The sequence below is a fragment of the Eretmochelys imbricata genome, chromosome 28, assembly GCF_965152235.1.
Source record: "Eretmochelys imbricata isolate rEreImb1 chromosome 28, rEreImb1.hap1, whole genome shotgun sequence".
Lineage (NCBI taxonomy): Eukaryota > Metazoa > Chordata > Testudines > Cheloniidae > Eretmochelys > Eretmochelys imbricata.
Genome location: NC_135599.1, coordinates 6,285,105 through 6,306,736, shown reverse-complemented (window position 1 = coordinate 6,306,736; position 21,632 = coordinate 6,285,105). Strand labels below are relative to the sequence as shown.

The following is a 21,632-nucleotide window of genomic DNA, read 5'->3' as shown; positions in this document are numbered from 1 at the left end:
CTCAGAAAATAGTGTGCTAAAGGTTTGCCTTAAAAAAAAAAAAAATTCCCTGGGTGCTATGAATGCTACGGTAAGTGATGGAAGTGGAAATGCTTCTCGCTCAGCTTCTCTTCCACAGCGATCTGTCTGCCCTTCTCTTTCCCCATCCAGCCAGCCCCAGACTAGATTGTCTCAGAGACAAACAAGGGCTGTTTGTCCTGTGACAACCTACAGCCAGCCAGAGTGGGGCTCAGGCTGGGCCTAGCCATGACGGAGGCTGCAGAGCAAGCCACCATCACCTGCCCCTACTCAGAGACTCTCCCCACCTCAGCGACCCCATCTCATTCATCCACATTACCCCACCCAATTCCCAAAACCCTGGTGGGTGGGGGACCTCATTTTCCCCTTGTGAGCCCAGAGCTCCTCCAATTGCATTTGGAGCAGAGATGGGGGCTCCCTTTGGCTGCTCCCCTGTGAGAACCAAAGGGTTAATTTAGATGGCAATTCAAGGTCGACTCGCTGATCTCCACCCTGATGTTCGGCGGTTCTGGCCCACGTTGCTTATTGAAAGAAATAACTCCAGATTCCCCTTTATACATTTTATTAAACTGAAAAAAACCAAAATCAAGAACACACATCACTAGGACTAAACCACTGTACACATGACTAAACTAACCGCTGGGTGAACACACTTACGTTAAGGTCAAAATCACTAAATCAACGCGTTAACGATGCTGTTGCATTGCAATCATGTTATCAATTTAGCCCAATGACCAGATTAATACAACGGCTCATCAACCCTCATGAATCCTAAAACAGGAATCCAAGGAGGCAGCTGTCCATTTAATTGTAAACCTCAGCCCAAGAACTTCACCCTGGCCGTGCAATCGACATGGAACTGTTACATATTTCAGTACCAAAACCAAACGATTGTTCACGTTTAAACTGCAACCTCAAAGCCAATTAAAGTGCCCTCCTTCGGTCGAACGCGTGGGTGGTTAACCCTTCTGAAGCTTTTCAGCATTAACCACCGTTGCCTACATTACTAACGATAGGAGCAGTCATTTTAGGTAAAAGCCCTCTTGTTTGTGCCAAACATTTGTGAAACAGAAACGGTGTGAAGGATGGGGACCATGAGATCCCTGTTTATTTATTCCTTTCATTTATTCCTAACCCAGCCTAACAAGAACCAGTTAAATTACCAGTGCTTTGGGTTCTAAAACCCATAGGTAATAGATTGGGCGAGCCAACGAGGACTGGTGGAGAGAAGGAGATGATTGGTACCAACGGCTTGTTGGTTGGTTTCCTGTGCAAAGGGAAAGAACAGCAGGGCAGGGTAGCACCCTGTGATTTAGTCCGCAAGTCAATTTACGAATACATTCCATTACTGGAACTCGGGGCTCAGGCTGGTAGTCTGGTCAAGTTAAAAATAGATACAACCCCCCCACCCTAAAAATAAAAATTAAAAATAAATACTTAAAAACCGCTTATTGATTTTGTACAAGAGAATGGTAATGGTTTTTGAAAGCCTTTATCGGCCCCGGAGCATTGTGCAGCTCTGTAAGCAGATGGTCACAATAATAATAAATTACAAAATCAACGACTTAAAGGCAAAAATTAAAAAGCAAAGAAAAAATGAAATAAAAACGACATAGATCCAACCTGAAGCCAAATTCAAATTCCCTCTGCATCACCAGTGTAACTCAGGCCGTGCAAATTGTGGGAATGGAATAGTAAGCAGAAAAGTAACAGACGGAGGGGAAAAGCATCTAAAGTAAAACAGCAAACAATAAAAAGCAAAGGACAAAAGAAAGTTACAGCCTTTCCAAAAAAATCCCCAAATAAAACCGAGGCAGATCACGAGGAACGTAGAAGACAAAGCTGGGCTCTCAAACACGGTAAAAAAAAAACTTGGAGCCCAAGGGGGTGACCAAGAAGGGGGAAAAAAACTGGTTAAAGGTTAAACCCTTCACCCTAACCAGGCGAGGGCAGCAGAAAGAAATTGGTTGGCTGGCAAAAATAGCTGCCATCCCTGGTCTCACTCCGGCGGAAGTGGTGGCAAGCCCTGCTCTCCTCTTGGATCCAGGAGAGTGGCAAGGCGGGCGGGTTCCCAGATGCTCTGGCCCGCTTCTACATTTGTTGTTGCTCTCTGTACTTTGCTCTTAGCTTACGTTTCCCTTCCTTCCTACCTAAGTCATTCTCCGCAGACTCCTCCCCCTCCAGTTGCTTCTTCTTTCTTCATTCCCTCACCGCAAAGGCAGTGTAAGTATCCAAAACAAGCAAAAGCCAGCTTTAAAAAACCCCACAATTAATATGCTTTTAAGGCAACAGGTTTTCATACACGTTTAAAAGGCTCTAAACCTTCTGCGACAGCATCTGTGCGCGCGTGTGTATGCTGAAACCTCAGAAAAATGATTTTAGGTAAAAGCACTTTCGTTTGTACCAATCATTCATCAAACAAAAAGCCTGTCTCCCCATTCATTTATTCCTAACTCCTCCTAAAGAAAAGAAACAGTTAAGTAACCATTGCCTTGGGTTCTAGACACCCTGGGTAACACTGTCTCCCACACTTGGAGGTCATGGACAGTCCAGGCAAGAGGGACACATGCTGCCATGACTCAGAATAAAGGAGCTGATAGAAAGGAGCCCAGGATTCACGTAAAGAACGGCGAGCTAGAGAAGAGAAAACCAGGGAACCCACCTGAGGGACCCGAGAGGCCACGTAAATACGTCAATTACGTCAAAGAGCCTTTAAGAGGGAATTAGCAAAACTATTAAAGAAAAAGAAACATTTGTCATCCCTAGATAAGGTCCTTACGGTGTTTGATTCCCTCGCAAATTTGCTGATGATAAGGAAGGGCTGAGATCTGATAGACATTTTTCCCACACTCCGAGTATCTAGTGTCTCTCTATGAGGTGTGGAGCCGCTGATGTCGAATGAGATTTGAGCTCCGAGTGAAGCTTTTCCCACACTCACCGCATTCATAAGGTCTGGCTCCCATGTGGAGTCTCTGATGTTTCATAAGTGCTGAGTTGTCTATGAATTTTTTCCCGCACTCACGGCACCCGTAGGGTCTCTCCCCTGTGTGGATTTTCTGATGCGTAATAAGGTTGGATCGCCAAGTGAAGTGTTTCCCGCACTCAGAGCATCCATAGGGTCTTTCCCCCGTGTGGATTCTCTGGTGTTTAATAAGGCAGGATCTCTGAGTGAAGCTTTTCCCACATTCACAGCACGCATGCGGTCTCTCTCCGGTGTGGATTCGCTGGTGTTTAATAAGGTCTGAGCTGTCTGTGAAGCTTTTCCCGCACTCGCCGCATTCATAGGGTCTCTCTCCGGTGTGGATTCGCTGGTGTTTAATAAGGTCTGAGCTGTCTGTGAAGCTTTTCTGACACTCAGAGCATTCATAGGGTCTTTCCCCCGTGTGGATCCTCTGATGTTTAATAAGCAGAGAGCTGTCAGTGAAGGCTTTCCCGCACTCACTGCATTCATAGGGTCTCTCTCCTGTGTGGGTTCGCTGGTGTGTAATGAGATTTGAGCTGCGAGTGAAGGTTTTCCCGCACTCACAGCATCCATAAGGTCTGTCCCCCGTGTGGATTCTCTGATGCTTCTTAAGCGATGAGCTGTCAATGAATTTTTTCCCACACTCACAGCACCCATAGGGTCGCTCTCCTGTGTGGATTCTCTGATGTACAATCAGGTTTGAACGCCGAGTGAAGCTTTCTCCACACTCAGGGCATGCATAGGATCGGGTCCCTGTGTGGATTATCTGATGTCTAACAAGGCCTGAGCTCTGAGTGAAGGTTTTCCCACACTCACAGCATTCATGGGGTCTCTCTCCTGTGTGGATTCTCTGATGTTTAATGAGGGATGCTCTCTGAGTGAAGCTTTTCCCACACACACTGCATTCATAGGGTCTCTCTCCTGTGTGGATTCTCTGATGCGTAATGAGGTCTGAGCTCTGAGTGAAGCTTTTTCCGCACTCACAGCATTCGTGTGGTCTCTCTCCCGCATGGAATTTCTGATGTTTAACAAGGGCTGAGCTGTCAATGAAGTTTTTGCCACACTCATGGCATTTGTAGGGTCTCTCTCCTGTGTGTATCCTCCGATGTTTAATAAGGGATGATCTGTGAGTGAAGCTTTTCTGACATTCACGGCATTCATAGGGTCTTTCCCCTGTGTGGATTCTCTGATGTTTAAGAAGGACTGAGGGGCTACTGAAATTTTTCCCACACTCAGAGCATGTGTTGTTTCTCTCCCTTGCCTGCATTTTCTGCTGGGCTATGGTTTCCTTGAGGCATTTGTGAGGTCCCGAACTATTAATGGATTTATTCCTTTTCTCCCTTGGCTTGTTTCCCTGCTTCCTCTCTGGCCTGTGCTGACTCTCACGACCTTCTCTCTGCTCATGACTCCCGGAATCATCCTCTTGAGATATTTGCAATAATGCCCCGTGTGCTTCCTCTTGATCAGCATCTTCCTGCTGAGGTTTCTGCTCCTCCTTCTCACTCAGCATCCCATCACCTGTTGGCAGAAACAGTAATGGAAAAGGGGAGACCCAACCATGTTGGAAATTAGCTGCGGTGGAAGAGGCAGTGCGAGATGTCCCTCATGTTCTGGCAATTCCTAATCCCTAGGGTTTTAATGAGACAACTCACATGCTTTAAATTAAGCACACACTTGGGTGGATTCAGACTGGTTGGCTTGGAAGGATTAGATTATTATCAAAAAATAATAAATACTAATAAATAAATACAAAATAAAAATAAATTTAATAATAATCATAAATAAATTAGATAATAAAATGTAAATGAATAATAAATAAATAAAAAATAAATACAAATAAATATAAATTTCACCACAAACGCAAAAATCAACCAAAAATATTGCCATCGATAATCAAAATTTCAAATAGGGAAATTAAGAACAATGCTGTCCGAGAATGCAGAGTTTGGCTTAACGATACCGACGTTGTATATTTCGACATGGGATGTTAGCGAGTTTGTTTTCCCAGTGAAAAAGCTTTAACGGTTTGAGTCTCAACATCTACTGCCATTAAATGATGATTGTCTGACTTCCCTGCCTAATTTCCTGGAACTGAAAACTTAAATTGATAAAAATTGGGGGAAAAAAAAAGTCTAAAACCTTTTATTTTGCACAATTATGAACATTTAAAAATAATAAAAATGGAAAAAAGCTTAAAAGGAAGTTGAAATTATAAAAAGAATTAATATAAAAATTTAATTCTGGCCAAGCCTACAAGTTGGTGACCTAAAGGTAAGGTTCCCTGGCCTCATTGCTATTCATCTGAGCTTTGTAGTCCTGTATCTCCATACCGTAATACAGTTGAACTTGTGTTTTGTTCATCAAATTCTAGACCTGACCCCTCAGCTTCTAGAATACCTTCGAGTGAAGTTGGAGGCATTTAAAGTACCTTTTTTATCTTGGGCCTTGTTTCCTTCTTTCTACCCTTTTCTAAGGGTGTCTGATGCAACAACCATTCTGGCTCCGGGTTCTCTTCGCAGATCCCAAATTTTAGATTTAAAAAAAATGTTCACCCAGAGATCTTGTTCTGAAGATCACTTTCTTGCTCACTGTGACGGGGCACGCTTTCCCCACACTGGTTCAGCAGGGGTTAACCCTGCTCTGCGGGCCGACGAGGTCACACCCCCTCGACTCTGCTGGGCCTGCTCTGGCTGGAACCCAGGTATAAAAGGCAGCGGCTCCGCTCAGTTGGGGCTGATCTCTGAGGAGGGAGGATGCACCTGGCAGGCTTCTGCCCAGGAGCTGCAGAAGCCCCAGACCATGGGAGCCAGAGGCACCAAGACGCAAGCGGATGGCCACACAAGGGGGATTAGAGCCACCGGGAACTGTGCAGATTGAGGAACCTGGAGGCCCAGAGGTGCCCAGACCATGGCATCAGGGACAGGGTAGGAAGTAGCCCATGGGGGACTAGCTGTTGTGCCAGGTGACATCAGCGTGGTACGGCCGGATCCCTGATGACTTTTGCCACTTACAGGGTCCTGGGCTTGGACCTGGTGGAGCAGGGAGGGCCCAAGTCCCCCTACCCCAGCCACCACCCACCCCATGGTGGTGGTCCACTTTCTCCCCATTGGCCATCAGCTATGCAGCCCTGAGGGAGAGGGCAGCCATATTGACTCTGGTCATTGGGCCACAGAGCCCTGAGGGAGGGGGCAGCCCTATTGCCTTTGGTCATTAGATTATTATATCGTCCTGAGAGAGAGGGCAGCTATATGGCCTTTGGTCTCTACACCGCACCACCCCAAATCTCAGGGAGATCGGGCGGACTCAGCCACGGGGCAATAACATCCCCTACCCTGCCCCAAAAGGGCATTCACCAACTCAGGGAGCACCAGCCCTAACAGTTTACCTGTAAAGTCTGCATAACCATCTACACAGAATGCTTTTAACTTCAAAATAAAGAGCGAGCAACTGCTGCGTGGATGGGAGTGGAGGAAGGACAGTGCTGGCTTTGAGCCAGCAATGGTACAGGCAGGAGTTCTGCAAGCTTCCTCAGACAGAACCACCAACAACTAACAGTTTGGTCCTACAAAACCCCGGCTGTTTCCATTGCCTTCTCTTGCGCCAGCTGCAGCCAACTGGAACGTTGTGGAGCGGGCCAGGAGAAAAGCAAACTCCTTTCCATGTTTGGTCGGAGACGAATTTTGAACCCACGGCTAAGGGGCTGGCACACCGCCCTGTTGGCAAGTATTGACCTAACAGGGAAAGGGTTACATGGGTTCTGCTGACTCCCTGAGGCAGACGCGTTCTTCGCCCAACTGATTAGAAGTCTAAGGGAAGTGTGTGATTGTGACCCAATGGGAGTCCCTCCATGCCATGCGGCAAGGAGTTACAAGAATACCCTGATCTGACACGTACATTCTGCTTCAACAAAAATATCTCTCCCGTGAGGTTATAAACCAAGCCAGGGTCATAAGAATGGCCACACTGGGTCAGACCAGGGGTCCATCTAGCCTAGTATCCCGTCTTCTGACACAGGCCAATGCCAGCTGCTTCAGAGGCAATAAACAGAGCAGGCGATCATCAACTGATCCATCCCTTGTTGCCCACTCCCAGCTTCTGGCAATGAGGAGGCTAGGGACACCCAGAGCATGGGGTGGATCCCTGACCATCCTGGCTAATAGCCATTGATGGACCTATCCTCCATGAACATATCTAGTTCTTTTTTGAACCCTGTTAGTGGCTTGGCCTTCAGAACATCCTCTGTCAAGGAGTTCCCCAGGTTGACTGTGCATTGTGTGAAGAACTACTTCCTTTTTCTTGTTTTAAACCTGCTGCCTATTCATTTTATTGGGTGACCCCTCGTTCTTGTGTTATGTGAAGGAGAAAATAACACGTCCCTATTCACTTTCTCCACACCAGTCATGATTTTATAGACCTCTATCATGGCCTCTCTTAGTTGTTTCTTTTCCAAGCTCAAAACTCCAGTCTATTAACCTCTCCTCATACGGAAGCTGTTCCGTACCCCTAATCATTTTTGATTGACCTTCTCGGTACCTTTTCCAATTCCAACAGATCTTTTTTGAGATGGGGCAACCACATCTGTGCACAGTATTCAAGATCTGGGTGCACCATGGATTTATATAGAGACAACATGATATTTTGTGTCTTATTCTCTATCCCTTTGTTAATGATTCCCAATATTGTTACCTTTTTTGAATATCCACAATGACTCCAACATCCCCTTCTTGAGTGGTAACAGTTAACTTAGACCTCATCATTCAGTATGTATAGTTGAGATGATGTTTTCCGATGTTTATTACTTTGCATTTATCAACATTGAATTTCATCGGCCATTTTCTTGTCCAGTCATCCAGATTTCTGAGATCCCTTTAAAACTCTTCTCAGCCTGGTTTGGACTTAACTATCTTGAGTAGCTTTGTACTGTCTGCACATTTTGTCACCTCACTGTTTACCTCCTTTTCCAGAAAACTTATGAATATGTTGAACAGTACTGGTCCCAATACAGACCCCTGGGGAACATCACTGTTTATCTCTCTCCATTCTGACAATTGTACATTTATTCCTACAGTTTGTTTCCTATCTTTTAACCAGTTAATGATTCGTAAGAGAACCTTCCCTCTTATCCCATAACTGCTTACTTTGCTTAAGAGCCTTTGGTGAGGAACCTTGTCAAAGGCTTTCTGAAAATCTAAGTACACGATATCCACTGGATCCCCCTTGTCCACATGATTGTTGCCCTCAATGAATTCTAGTAGACCGATGAGGCATGATTTCCCTTTAGAAAAGCCATGTTGACTCTTCCCCAACAAATTGTGTTCATCCATGAGTCTGATATTTCTGTTCTTTACTAGAGTTTCAACTAATTTGCCTGATATTGGAGTTAGGCTTGCCAGCCTGTAAATGCCAGGATCTCCTCTGGAGCCTTTTCAAAAAATTGGCATCACTTTAGCTACCCTCCAGTCATCGGGTACAGAAGCGGATTTCAACGATAGATTACATACCACAGTTAGCAGCTCTGCAATTTCACATTTGACTTCCTTCAGAACTCTTGGGTAAATGCCATCTGGTCCTGGTGATTTATTACTGTTTAATTTATCATTTTTTTCCAAAACCTCTTCGAATGACACCTCAATCTGGGACAGTTCCTCAAATTTGTCACTTAAAAAGAATGGCTCTGGTGTGGGACTCTCCCTTGCAATCTCTGCAGGGAAGACTGATGCAAAGAATTAATTTAGTTTCTCAACAGTGGCCTTATAATCCTTGAGAGCTGCTACAGTACCTCGATTGTCCAGCGGCCCCCTGTCTGTTTAGCAAGCTTCCTGCTTCTGCTGTGCTTAAAAATTTTGTTGTTGTTACTTTTTGAGTCTTTGGCTAGTTGCTCTTCAAATTCTTTTTTGGCCTGCCTGATTGTACTTTTACACATGGCTGTGACATTATCTGAGTAAACTGTGACCATATAGATCATTGTTGCAACCACTGTTATATATTTGCAATAAATCTTGTTCAAAATGGGTCATGTAAGATGTCTGTGGAAAGGTTACGATTTGCTGGTTATGGTTACGCTATCTGTATGCATGTATCATTCTTGTATTTGAAGTTATGAGTGTTGGCTCTATGCCTGTATTTCAAATGTTGGCTCCTGGGGTAATGCCCACAAGGTAGTTAGCCAGCGCATCTTGGCGGGACTATTCAAATTGCGTGGCCCATTAGAGGACACTTGACTTACAGTTGGAGATGCCGATCTACTCTTAATGGACTTTCCTGCCAGGACTAAGTGAAGTCATGCATTGACACGCGACTTGCCCATGTGACTCCAAACTCCATCTTGTACCTGTAATTTTCCACTAGCTGGGCTGAGGGCTTTGTTTGAAACAATGGGTTTCCCTCCACAAGGCAGAAGCTATAAAAGGCCCTGGAAACATCTCCACTGTGCCTCTATCCTGGACTATGGACTTATACTAATGGGAGTATTCTCACCAATTGACTGAGGACCATCCAGTGATTTGGAAGCAGCCAGAGACTTGACTTAAGCCAGCAGTTTAGTCCATCATTACTCCAAGCCTGAACCATTTATTGTATGTATTTGGCTCCTGTAACCAATTTTAACTCTCACCTTTCTTTCTTTCTTTTTATAAATAAACCTTTAGATTTTAGATACCAAAGGACTGGCAACAGCGTGGTTTTTGGGTAAGATCTGAGTTGTATATTGACCTGGGCCTGTGGCTGGTCCTTTGGTGAAATTGGTTTTAAAGGACCACTCCTCTATTAGTCTAGTGTTTCTGGCGGTGATACAAGGACTGGAATTCCTAAGGAAACTGCTGTTCTGACTTATTGTTAGCCAATGTCGAGACACAGAAGTTTACTTTTGTTGGTTTGGTGTATCTCATGGGAGAGTAACCTCCTGTTTTGGGGTACGTCCACCCTATTTCTCAGCAGTTTGTCCAGAATTTGGGTATTGTCAGTTGTGACCCACAAAGGAACGGTTACGTTGGCTTTCCACAGTTTATGCTCCTTTCTCTTTTCCTCAATAGGATTTAACTTCCTTTTTGCCTCTAACAGCTTCTTTTACTTCGCAGTTTAGACATGAAAGAAAGAGTCATTTATAGTGTCAAGAAACTTTATCTCTGCATCCTGTCCTAAGGTGACTTGTACCCAGTCAATATGGGGATAGTTGATATCCCCCGTTATTGAGTTTATTTTTATAGCCTCTCTAATCTCCCTGAGCATTTCACGGGCACTCTCACCATCCTGGTCCACCAAGTAAGTGTTGGAGAGATGGAAATAAATCAAGGACCGAATTTCCCCAAAATTCTTTCCCACAGGGTAGGGGGGATCAATTCTGCCTGTAAATCCCATCTGAGCACTCAGGGGGTAGGCAGGTCAAGGAGGGAGCTACTGGCAGGTGTCACTCAGGATGGGTAGGACGTCATGAACGACATCTGCCCTGAGGATACAAACCTGCTGGGGACAATTCTGATCTCGGAGAACTCACAAGGTCTCGGTCGGGAATCCCAGCTGTGTCCTTCAGACACGGACAGGTTTCGAATTGATTTCATGATTCCTCACCTGTGTATGCGCCCCTGAGGCGCTCCGTCTCCTCTGAATCAAGGAGATCTGGGACCCACGGCTCTTTGTCTTGTTCCAGGTGAGAGAGCTCATCAGGTTGAAAAACGGGAAACTCTGCACAGGGAAAGGAAACCAGCTGGGTGCACAGGAGATTTCTCACAAATGTATTTTTGTTTCAACCCCAACCGATTTTGACGTAGCAATATGCAGAGGCTAGTGCCCAGATGCTCAAATGCGTAGGACATTTTGCTGAAAGAGGGATTGAACAAACCCCATCTCTGCTGAGAAAACACACCGCCCGAAAATCCCCCTCAAAAGGGGGCCTAAAATACAGAGACTGTAACTCCATGGCCTAGAAAGTGAAGATTGCAGCCAGCAGGGAAACCACCTACTTCTTTCCGAGAAAGAGAGGACAAGAGAAAAAACAGAGCGTCACAGGGAAGCTGGGAATAGCGAGCATGGGTTGGTGGGGTTCAGAGGGCTAATGTGTGTTATGCTTTTTGCCTGCATTTTACAGGAGGTTCTCTGGGGAGTTGTGCCCACCAAAACCAAAATTTCTGGGCTACAAGCAGTATTTTAAAGTACTCTAATATCCACAGGCAGATTACGACTTGGTCTTTCAAATCTGGCAGCATACTTCGCTCAGTCACCATCCGCCTCACGCTGACAGGTGTGAAGAGTCACACCCTGAACCAAAAAACATTATAGTCTAGGCCCAGAGAATTAACTTCTTTAACACAGAGTTTGGGTTGCCAAGGGCTGCCGCATGTCCTTCCAGAACGTGGACCGTGACGAAACTTAGAGCTCTGAAAACCAGGGAATGAAGAGTGAAAGTAGACCCCATCCCGGCACCATAACCTTAACTCTGCCCCCGCCCCCTAACTCTGGAGCTGGCATTAGCCACTGACTAAGGGGCAGTAAGGGTGGTACACAGGTTACTCAACTACTGAGGAAATGGCAGATTCTCTTGGGAGTCTTCAAGTCAAGGCTGGAGTATCTAGTCTGACACAAACCAATATAAAAGTAACAGGAGAAAATTCTATGGTCTGTGTTTTACAGAAGGTCAGAGGTGATGACCAAATAGTCCCTTGGGCCTTAAAATCTATGAATTTATAATAGAGATGAGGAAGGACATGCCATTGTCTGTGTTGTGTTCACAGATGGGAATACCAGCATTTATCTGCATGCCCTCCAGCTGTGTGCAGTGTGTCACCTGTAACGATGGAGGGATTAGTTGGAGCATCTTGGCAGAGCTGTGACTGTGACATAAAGGGAGGTGCCTGTGATTCTTGAAGGAGCAAGTCTGCCTCATTTCAGTGCTGAGTGTTGTAGGTTGCAACAATAAAAGGTGCACAAGGGTGTGTTCTTTCCATCCGCATTGTCGGCACTCCAGGGGCTCACATGCTAGCCCTCTCTAGGGTTTAGAGAAGGGCAATAGATGGCGATGACTCAGAAGGAATCATTTGCCAGAGGCTGGGAATGGGCGACAGGGGATGGATCACTGGGTGATTCCCTGTTCGGTACATTCCCTCTGGGGCACCTGGCATTGACCAGTGCTGGAACACTAGATGGACCTTTGGTCTGACCCAGTGTGGCCGTTCTTACCCCTCCGGGGCAAAGACGTGGTGATATTTGGCAAGTCTGTGATAGTTAGTGTGACGTAGGTGGCAAGCTTAGTGCCGGCCGGGGGTGTTGGAAGCTTCTGTTCGCTATGCCGGACCTAAACCCGAGTTTACCTGAGCCAAGAGAATATGTGAGCCTTTGTGCTGTACGGCCCCTGTGCTCTGTAGTGAGCAGGGCAGAGGGCTGGTGTGTGTGTCCTTCGCATGTCGGGGTCATGCTGAAACGGGGCAGAGTTAAGGTTACATTGTGGGGGTGACATGAACGTTAACTCTGCATTTCCCCTTCCAAGAACCGAGGGGACAGGAATCCTTACCCAGCGAGGTCACATTCTCATAGGTCTCCTGCATGACGTCTCTGTAGAGGGCTCTCTGAGCGGGGTCCAGCAGGGCCCACTCTTCCCCGGTGAAATACACTGCCACCTCCTCGAAGGTCACCGGCCCCTGAAAGAGCAAGAGCCCCCCACTCAGGACCTGCTGCCCCACTATTCATGGGGGGCTCAGGGCCAATCAAACGGATACAGAGTCAGAGGAGTCCCACGCACAACCCAACTGCCATGGGTCTATTCTAAAACCTTAGCCCCGGATTTATCAAGTCCCAGCAAGTCCATCAAGCCTTGCCCCCCTCCCTTTCTCCACCCTGGGCACTTCCTGCACCCTCCCACCCCTAGATCAACCCCCCCCTTCCTGTGTATTCACTGTCCCGCCGGCTCCTGCGGGAACCCCCCAGCATCCCTACCTGAGCCAGCTCTGCCACGCCCATTTCCCTTCCCCGGGCAGGCTGGGAGAATCTGGAGGGACCCGGGGATGTTATTCTGCAGCCTGTCAGGGGGAGAAGGGTTATTTGGGGGGGATTTCAGAACAGACTTTAGGTCATTTCACATCACGCGTCTCACAGGCGATTTCTCTGCAGAGACGTTTTAGACTCTCGCGCGGGGGAAATGCTCGGTCACTCCAGTGTAGGCCCCCTCCCCTCCCACCAGGACTAAACCCACTGAGACCCTTTAAACCTGATATTCCCCAGGACGGCGCGTTCCCCCAACAGAGGGGGGACTATGCAGAGCTAGGGACCAGGCAAAATCTGTCCAGTGCTGAGACAGGAACTGGATCTGAGCAGGTCAGCACATTGTGGGACAGATTTATTATAATCTTCAGCGAAGAAAATCTCACCCCCCACTTCCTGCACGTTTAGCCCTCAAGGACACCTATTCTCGGTCAGCCTCTTGAGACACACACATGCAAATTCAATAGGGTCAGACTTGTTACGGGTTTTATTCTCATTTCCTACTAAATATAAGGGGTTCACACACAAAACAAAGGTGACCCCTCCTTTGAAGTCCGGATGAAAAGTATGAAAAATATGAACGTGCCCTACAACAGCTCCCTCCTCATTCACAATGAGCACGCAGAGCTAGTCTGTCTGCCGTATCCCAGCCCCACTGCTCAGCCCCACAGCTGGGCTCCACCCCTCCTCACGCCTCAGACTCAGCTGCCCACATCTGACCATTTTCAGTCACTCATGGAAGCTTTCAGACTCCTCAGGGTCTGGATATTTTGTCCTTGTCCCATCCTAGTGCACACCATTCGGGCGGTTGTTCCTTTCCCCAAAGGGAAACACCCCCCTGAGATCTGGATTCGCTCTGAATCCCCATCAGACGTCACAGCAGGAGGGAATCAGCCACAGGGCTCACCCGGCTTCCCCTTGTTCCACCCTTCCCAGGTGCACATCGGGGCTGGAGGCCGTGATGCCCTGTCGCGAACATGGTTATTGGTCTGAAATCTCCCCCCGGCCCATCAGAGACAGACACGTACCTGTGTCACTCCCCAGCTCCCGTCGCAGCGTCTCTAGGGGAAGGAGAGGACGGGAGAGAGGAGGATTCAGGCTCTCGCGATCCTGGGGAGGTTCCCGCTGGTTATTAATGGAACCGCTGTTAACTACGGGACGGGGACACAGACCCAGGCCCACAACGCAGTCGCTGCAGACAGAGCCAGCCCCACAGGGTGGCTCCCATGGGGAAGGGCGACTCGCGGAGCTGGGGCTGCGAGATGGAGCCCGGGGTCAGTGACATCCCGAGAGTCCCCGACTCCTCCCCAGGGCCGGGGTCGCTCTAACCAGAGGAGACACCACCCCCAGACTCCCACTCACCTTTGAATCCCCGCAGGACCTGCTGCAGGACGGCACTTGTCAGAGAGAAATCGCTGAGCCTCCTCTCCAGCTCCCCAAACCCCGGCTCCGGGTTCCGAAACGCCCCGTCCTCCCTGCCGGGGAAAGAAGGAGGGGTGAGAAACGGGCCCGGATCCCAATCCCTGAGCCCAGCAATCCCCAAACTCCAGCAAACCTGGATCTGTGTTTTGCAGCCCGGGATGGGCACTGTTCTAGTGAGTCGCCTGCCTTCAGCCCTGTGCCGGCCATGGGCCCAGAGAGGTGGGACACGGGGAAACTCTGGGGCACGGAACGGAGACAAGTTCAGGAGCTTTCTCCGGGACGCCCTGGTTCTGTGGGGGGCCGGGCCACCTCCCACACTGGGATATTCCAGTAACAAGGGGCTCCAGCACTGGGATTACATGGAAAGGGAGGAGACACAGACCAAAGAGTGGGTGTGTCCCACAGACACAGCCCAGATCTCCAGCAGGGAATGAACGTGGGCCCTTAAACACCACAAGCCCTGAGCCCTTCAGCTAAACCAGGAACCCTGGGGTGTCCAACTCCTTTGGAGGAGAGGGCCGTATTCCACTTTCCGTCATGGTCAGTGGCCCGGGGCATCTATTTAGGACTCCGTCCCCCACCTCCCTTCGCAGCAGGACACCCGCTGCTCTCGGTGGGACACCCAGGCGCAAAGGACAAGGGGAGACGCTGCCCGGGGAACAGGAGATAACACTGCTATTTACAAAGTCCTTCACTGTCACAATCAATATCACTCCAACTCCCACACACCCCTTTATGGCCCCTACTATTTCTACCCTTCCTTTGCCACCCTCCTTCCTCTAGTTATCTCTTGCTTCCTTGTCCTTGCGTCTCTCCAAAGTCCTCCCGAAGACAACCCCCTATTCCCACCTCTCGAAGGCTTCATTCCCACCCGCTCAAGCGATTAGCCAGGGAACACTGAATGTTGACATCAAAGTGTCGGCAGGCCAACGAGATTAACGGAGGCCAAGGGCATTCACACCCCTCTGAGCCGCTGTTTCAGGCTGTCTGCAGACTCAGGAAGGCAGCATTTTCTCCGCGTCCATTTGGGAGGGTTTCTTTGCAACCAGGAGGGCTAGAAATTTACTTTAAAAAAAAAAAATCGAAAGCTGAGATTCTGCACACACTGCATCCGTGATGTGTCCCCGTTAATATGTCAGACAGCCTGGGTCTGGCCCCTGGCCCATATGTCTGACAACCCTGGTGGGACGTATCAGCCGTCAGAGACTAACAGGCTCTTCCCCTTGCTGAGGCAGCCACGAGGGGACACAGAATCACAGGCTCTCAGCCCGCGTGTCACGCTGCCGGGGCAGGGGGGATGCCCTGTATTCAGTGCGGTTAGCAGACCTAACACGCCATGGGGGGAGGGAGGCAGAGCCCAGGACTTACCTGCCCCCAGAGCTCCCAGCACCCTGGAGAAGGAGAGAAAGGAGAGGCCGTCAGAGGGGGTGTCCCAGGCTGGGGAAGCCTCCTGCTCCGCAGGGAATCACCATGGGAGCCTCTGGTATTTAGGGGAATTTCAGACCCTCAGGTTCTGGTTCAGAGACCAGCTGCCGTCTCCCCCGTCCCCACCAGCAGGGACAGTTGCTCTCAGCAGCCCCAGCAATCCCTCCTGGGAGGTGGAAAGTTTCTCCCCGGCCACTTTAGAGGCAGAAAATGTTTCTCTGCCTTGAGAGTCAAATTCCTCCCAGTGCCGAGAGCCCCGCAAGCCCTCTGGCCCCAGTAACCCATTAACCTGGTGTGAGTGGGATTTTAGGCCTGGCTCGGGACCTCTGCACGGGGGAGGGGATTTACAGACATTTACAGCAGAAGAGAGAAGGTCTCGGGGTTGCAGCACCCAGGACCCATCCCTGGTGCTGCCACAGACTCAGTATGTGAACTGGGGCAGCGCTCTGCCCCTCCCTGTGCCTCAGTTTCCCCCTTTCTCCCATAGGGATAATGCCCCTGTCCCCCCTTTGTAAAGTGCTTTGGGGTCTGCAGGCAGATGCTCCTACAGGAACGCTGTGTGTGGTCATTGCAACGACAGCCTGACCTGCAGGGGTGGGCTCAGCGGCGGCTGCCCCTTCTCTCCTCCCCGCTCCCCGAGCAGGGAAATCTCCCGGGACACTCGGCAGACGCCCGCATCCCTTCTCTGGGCAATGGCTCTCTCTAGCTCTTCCAGCCGGGACAGCAGCCGCTGCTCCTGCTCCGCCAGAAACCCTCGCAGCTCCCGCCACTCCCAGACCATCTTCTGCCTCTCGGCTGCCGTCCGGCTCTGCAGCCACAGGGAGAGGGCGGGTGGGTACCGGGGGAGACCCATAAATGCCCCTCCCGGCGGGTGGGGGAGTAATTTCCCAGAGCGCGGGATCTCTTGCGCTGGGGGATGGGAAGGTTATTTACCCCGGCAAGGGGGGACGGATCAGGGCAGGGGTGAGCTGTACATCGCTCACGGGGGGGGACTGTTCTCCCCAAAACCTCATCCGATTGCTCTGGGCCAAACCCTCCATCTCTGCAGCCCGCATTTCCTCCCCATCCCCCAGGTGCGGGAAAGGCTCCCCGGTCACTGTGACGGGCAGACAGCCCGTGGGCAGGGGCTCTGGGCTCACACAGACTGACCCGCTCCTGCCCAGCGGCCTCCCGCACCCTACGGGCACCATGCCACCCCCGTGTCGGACCCTGGGCTCCGGTGGGGACGGGTCCCTGGCTGAGGCTGGCAGGCCGGGCCCTGCATTCGCCGTCACTCGGGGCACCGGGATCCCTGGCGAACCTGGGCCCTGGGCACCTACCAGCAGCTCCTGGCTTTGCCGCTGCTCCTCGGCTTCGGCGGCTTCTCTCTCTTTTCCCAGAGGGGCCCGACGCTCTCGGGGGGGCTCCTGGAAGAAGCAGGGAAGGGGGGTTAGAAACCGCTGCAAACGGCCTCACAACGGCCCGATTTCAGGGCCCGTCCTGCCCTGCCGAGCCCCTGGGACTCAAGGAGACTTTTTCCAGGTCTCATTCAACCTCCGTGAGGACGATCTGGGAGGCGATCGTGAAATGGGGGAGCGGGGGGGGAGATTTTCCAGAGGAAACACAGAACCCCGTGGTGAAGTGACAGGGGTGCAGGCCGACCCCCAAGATAAAAACCTGCGATCTGACCTAATTTGCTACCAGTAGCCGTTACTCATGAGGAAGTTTGTCCTTATTTGCCGACTTGCCCCAAGTTGCTACCTCTCCCCTTTCCCGTCTTCTGGTCCGCGGGGAGCAAATTGGGGGTACCTCGGTCACAGGCTGATACCTCTGACATTGTGCAACTCTTCGGGTTGCATTGGGCCCGGGGGCCCTACTTTGGCCATCCCTGCCACCAAATTACAAATCACAGGAGAAAAACCACAGCCAAGTGCGACACGAGAAACAACCCAGATGCCAGGGCTATGACTAGGACTGACCAACTTCGAGAGATTTCCCAGGAGTATTTGTGATTAAACTATAAATTCAACCCCACCCGTATCTGCACAGCGACAGGACGGGAACGCGAGGACGTGCTAAAAGTAACGAAGAGAGCCTTTCAGAAAAGGGATCGGTAAAAAGGGGCAAATGGCTCTTGCAAATGGAGCCCAAGGAAGGGAGCGCCATTCAGGGACTGCCAGCAGCCGACCAGACAAATCTGGGACCCGCGCGGAGACTTTACGCTGCCGGACGCCCTGATCCGGGAGTCTTTGTTTCTGAGGGGGGTGTATGCAAAATATATCCCTGAATCCAGTCCCCGGCAGCCCCCCCGGCCGGTGACGGCAGACAGGGGCGGCAGTGACTGGCCGGCGGGGGGCACAGGCCTTGAAGCACCCGCCCTGGGCAGCCCGGGCTGAGAGGTGCCCTCTGGGGGAGGGGAAATAAAAAAGCCCCTCTGCCCCCCCTCTCCCATTATTGCCAACACGGGGGGCTCAGCCCCACCACGGTGACTCTCCCCCCCTCCCGCCCCTGCCTGGGCCGGGTTTTCCCCTCTGCCAGCGCCTCGCCCCGCCCCAGCCCTGACTGTGCCCCCCAGCCCCCCCTCTCCGAACCCTGCCTCCAGCTGCTGGGCACCCCCCAGCCAGTCAATTGACACCCCCTGCTCACACCCTGGGCGCCCCCCTTCACCTCTTTTTAACCCCCTGTAAAAAGCGGGACACAGGCTGGGATGGCAAGTAAGGGCAGGGAGAAGGGCGGGGGGGGGGGGGGCCGTGGCTTCAGCGGATGTTACTGAGCACGCGCAGCACAACCCCCGTAGCAAATTCTGCCAGAGAGCAGATTGCTCCCCCCCCACCCACTTCAGACGTTCCCACGGCTCCGGCTCCAGCCCCAGCCCCCAAAGCTCCCACAGGGCCAGATCTGAACACGGACCCTCCCCCCACCCCAACACCCCCAAACCCCCAGCTCTGCCCCCCACCCCCCAACAACCCCCCAAACTCCCAGCTCTGCCCCTCACCCCCCAACACCCCCCCAAACTCCGAGCTCTGCTCCTCCACCATCCCCCCAGCTCTGCCCCCCACCCCCCAACATCCCCCCAAACCCCCAGCTCTGCCCCCCACCCCCCAACATCCCCCCCAAACTCCCAGCTCTGCCCCTCACCCCCCAACACCCCCCCAAACTCCCAGCTCTGCTCCTCCACCCCCCAACATCCCCCCAAACCCCCAGCTCTGCCCCCCACCCCCCAACATCCCCCCCAAACTCCCAGCTCTGCCTCCCACCCCCCAACATCCTCCCAAACCCCCAGCTCTGCCCCCCACCCCCCAACACCCCCCCAAACTCCCAGCTCTGCTCGTCCACCATCCCCCCAGCTCTGCCCCCCACCCCCCAACATCCCCCCAAACTCCCAGCTCTGCTCCTCCACCCCCCAACATCCCCCCAAACCCCCAGCTCTGCCCCCCAACCCCCAACATCCCCCCCAAACTCCCAGCTCTGCCTCCCACCCCCCAACATCCTCCCAAACCCCCAGCTCTGCTCCTCCACCCCCCAACATCCCCCCAAACCCCCAGCTCTGCCCCCCAACCCCCAACATCCCCCCCAAACTCCCAGCTCTGCCTCCCACCCCCCAACATCCTCCCAAACCCCCAGCTCTGCCCCCCACCCCCCAACATCCCCCCAAACCCCAGCTCTGCCCCCCAACTAAACACCCCCGCAAACATCCCCCTGCTCCAAGCAACATCCTGGCCCCAGCACCAGCCGTTCCCCCCAGCCCGGCTCTGCCCCCCAGCGCCCGGGCCCAGCCTGGGCTCCCCGCGTGTCCGCCCCACGCGTGTCCCCGCCCGCCCCGCGCTGCCCCCGGCCCCACCGCGCCGCTCCCGGCCCCGGCCATGGCCCCGCCGCGGCGGACTCACAAAGGGCTCCCGGGCCCGGGGGGGGGCAGGAAGGGGCGGCTCCTGCCCGGGCCTGGCCCTGCCCCTCCGGGCCCCACGCAGGGTGTTTGGGACACGCGGGGAAACCCCCCCGCCCGCGGGAGACCCCGAGCGCGGGCAGCCAGAGGGGCGGGGGGGAGGACACACGTGACAATGTGGGGGGCAGAGCTGGGGGGAGAGGCGGGGGCTGGCAGGGCCAGGCCCGGGGAGGAGCCGCCCCTTCCTGCCCCCCCCTCCCCGGGCCCGGGAGCCCCATTGTGAGTCCGCCGCGGCGGGGCCGGGGGCAGCGCGGAGCGGGCGGGGACACGCGTGGGGCGGACACGCGGGGAGCCCAGGCTGGGCCCGGGGGCTGGGGGTCAGAGCCGGGCTGGGGGGAACGGCTGGTGCTGGGGCCAGGATGTTGCTTGGAGCAGGGGGATGTTTGGGGGGGTGTTTAGTTGGGGGGCAGAGCTGGGGTTTGGAGGGATGTTGGGGGGTGGGGGGCAGAGGTGGGGGTTTGGGGGGATGTTGGGGGGTGGAGGGGCAAAGCTGGGAGGTTGGGGGAGATGTTGGGGGAGCAGAGCTGAGAGTTTGGGGGGGATGTTGGGGGTGGAGGGGCAGAGCTGGGGGGATGGTGGAGGGGCAGAGCTGGGAGTTTGGGGGGATGTTGGAGGGTGGGGGGCAGAGCTGGGGGTTCTGGGGGATATTGGGGGGTGGGGGACAGAGCTGGGGGTCAGAGCCGGGCTGGGGGGGAATGGCTGGTGCTGGGGCCAGGATGTTGCTTGGAGCAGGGGGATGTTTGCGGGGGTGTTTAGTTGGGGGGCAGAGCTGGGGTTTGGGGGGATGTTGGGGGGTGGGGGCAGAGCTGGGAGTTTGGGGGGGATGTTGGGGGGTGGGGGCAGAGCTGGGGGTTAGGGGCGGATGTTGGGGGAGCAGAGCTGGGATGTTGGGGGGGATGTTGGGGGGTGGAGGGGCAGAGCTGAGAGTTTGGGGGGGATGTTCGGGGTGGAGGGGCAGAGCTGGGAGTTTGGGGGGGTGGGGGGCAGAGCTGGGGGTTTGGGGGTGTTGGGGTGGGGGGAGGGTCCGTGTTCAGATCTGGCCCTGTGGGAGCTTTGGGGGCTGGGGCTGGAGCCGTGGGAACGTCTGAAGTGGGTTGGGGGGGGAGCAATCTGCTCTCTGGCAGAATTTGCTACGGGGGGGGGTTGTGCTGCGCGTGCTCAGTAACATCCGCTGAAGCCACGGCCCCCCCCCCCCCGCCCTTCTCCCTGCCCTTACTTGCCATCCCAGCCTGTGTCCCGCTTTTTACAGGGGGTTAAAAAGAGGTGAAGGGGGGCGCCCAGGGTGTGAGCAGGGGGTGGGAATTGACTGGCTGGGGGGTGCCCAGCAGCTGGAGGCAGGGTTCGGAGAGGGGGGGCTGGGGGGCACAGTCAGGGCTGGGGCGGGGCGAGGCGCTGGCAGACGGTAAAACCCGGCCCAGGCAGGGGCAGGAGGGGGGGAGAGTCACCGTGGTGGGGCTGAGCCCCCCGTGTTGGCAATAATGGGAGAGGGGGGGCAGAGGGGCTTTTTTATTTCCCCTCCCCCAGAGGGCACCTCTCAGCCCGGGCTGCCCAGGGCGGGTGCTTCAAGGCCTGTGCCCCCCGCCAGCCAGTCACTGCCGCCCCTGTCTGCCGTCACCGGCCGGGGGGGCTGCCGGGGACTGGATTCAGGGAAATATTTTGCATACACCCCCCTCAGAAACAAAGACTCCCGGATCAGGGCGTCCGGCAGCGTAAAGTCTCCGCGCGGGTCCCAGATTTGTCTGGTCGGCTGCTGGCAGTCCCTGAATGGCGCTCCCTTCCTTGGGCTCCATTTGCAAGAGCCATTTGCCCCTTTTTACCGATCCCTTTTCTGAAAGGCTCTCTTCGTTACTTTTAGCACGTCCTCGCGTTCCCGTCCTGTCGCCGTGCAGATACGGGTGGGGTTGAATTTATAGT

At 53.1% G+C, this 21,632-nt stretch overlaps 1 protein-coding gene across 3 annotated transcripts; it reads right to left on the bottom strand.

Moving 5' to 3' along the window:
- Positions 1–569: 569 nt before the first annotated feature.
- Positions 570–19,929, bottom strand: LOC144258270 (uncharacterized). 3 transcript variants are annotated; one of them, XM_077806713.1, is made up of 10 exons: positions 19,617–19,640; positions 17,116–17,202; positions 16,383–16,604; positions 15,740–15,762; positions 14,312–14,424; positions 13,978–14,010; positions 12,905–12,987; positions 12,483–12,609; positions 10,547–10,660; positions 570–4,498 (listed from the first exon to the last, which is right to left on the bottom strand). In XM_077806713.1, the coding sequence occupies exons 1-10, from the start codon at positions 19,638–19,640 to the stop codon at positions 2,889–2,891; spliced, it is 2,436 nt and encodes an 811-aa protein (XP_077662839.1). In that variant the 3' UTR covers positions 570–2,888. The 3 variants fall into 3 exon arrangements, with proteins under 3 accessions (XP_077662839.1, XP_077662837.1, XP_077662838.1); XM_077806711.1 differs by lacking the exons at positions 16,383–16,604; positions 19,617–19,640 and adding an exon at positions 15,221–15,436 and having other exon boundaries at positions 17,116–18,025; XM_077806712.1 differs by lacking the exons at positions 13,978–14,010; positions 16,383–16,604; positions 19,617–19,640 and adding an exon at positions 19,663–19,929.
- Positions 19,930–21,632: the final 1,703 nt, after the last annotated feature.

Bases quoted from the DNA above. Each gene is read 5' to 3' on its own strand.
- LOC144258270 (XM_077806713.1), bottom strand. From the start codon at position 19,640: ATGGCCGGGGCCGGGAGCGGCGCG. The intron at 16,605-17,115 runs GTAGGTGCCCAG...CTGTGGCTGCAG, and splicing joins GGCAAAGCCAGGAGCTGCTG to AGCCGGACGGCAGCCGAGAG. The intron at 12,610-12,904 runs GTAGGGATGCTG...TTGCTCTTTCAG, and splicing joins GCGTGGCAGAGCTGGCTCAG to GGGCCGGTGACCTTCGAGGA.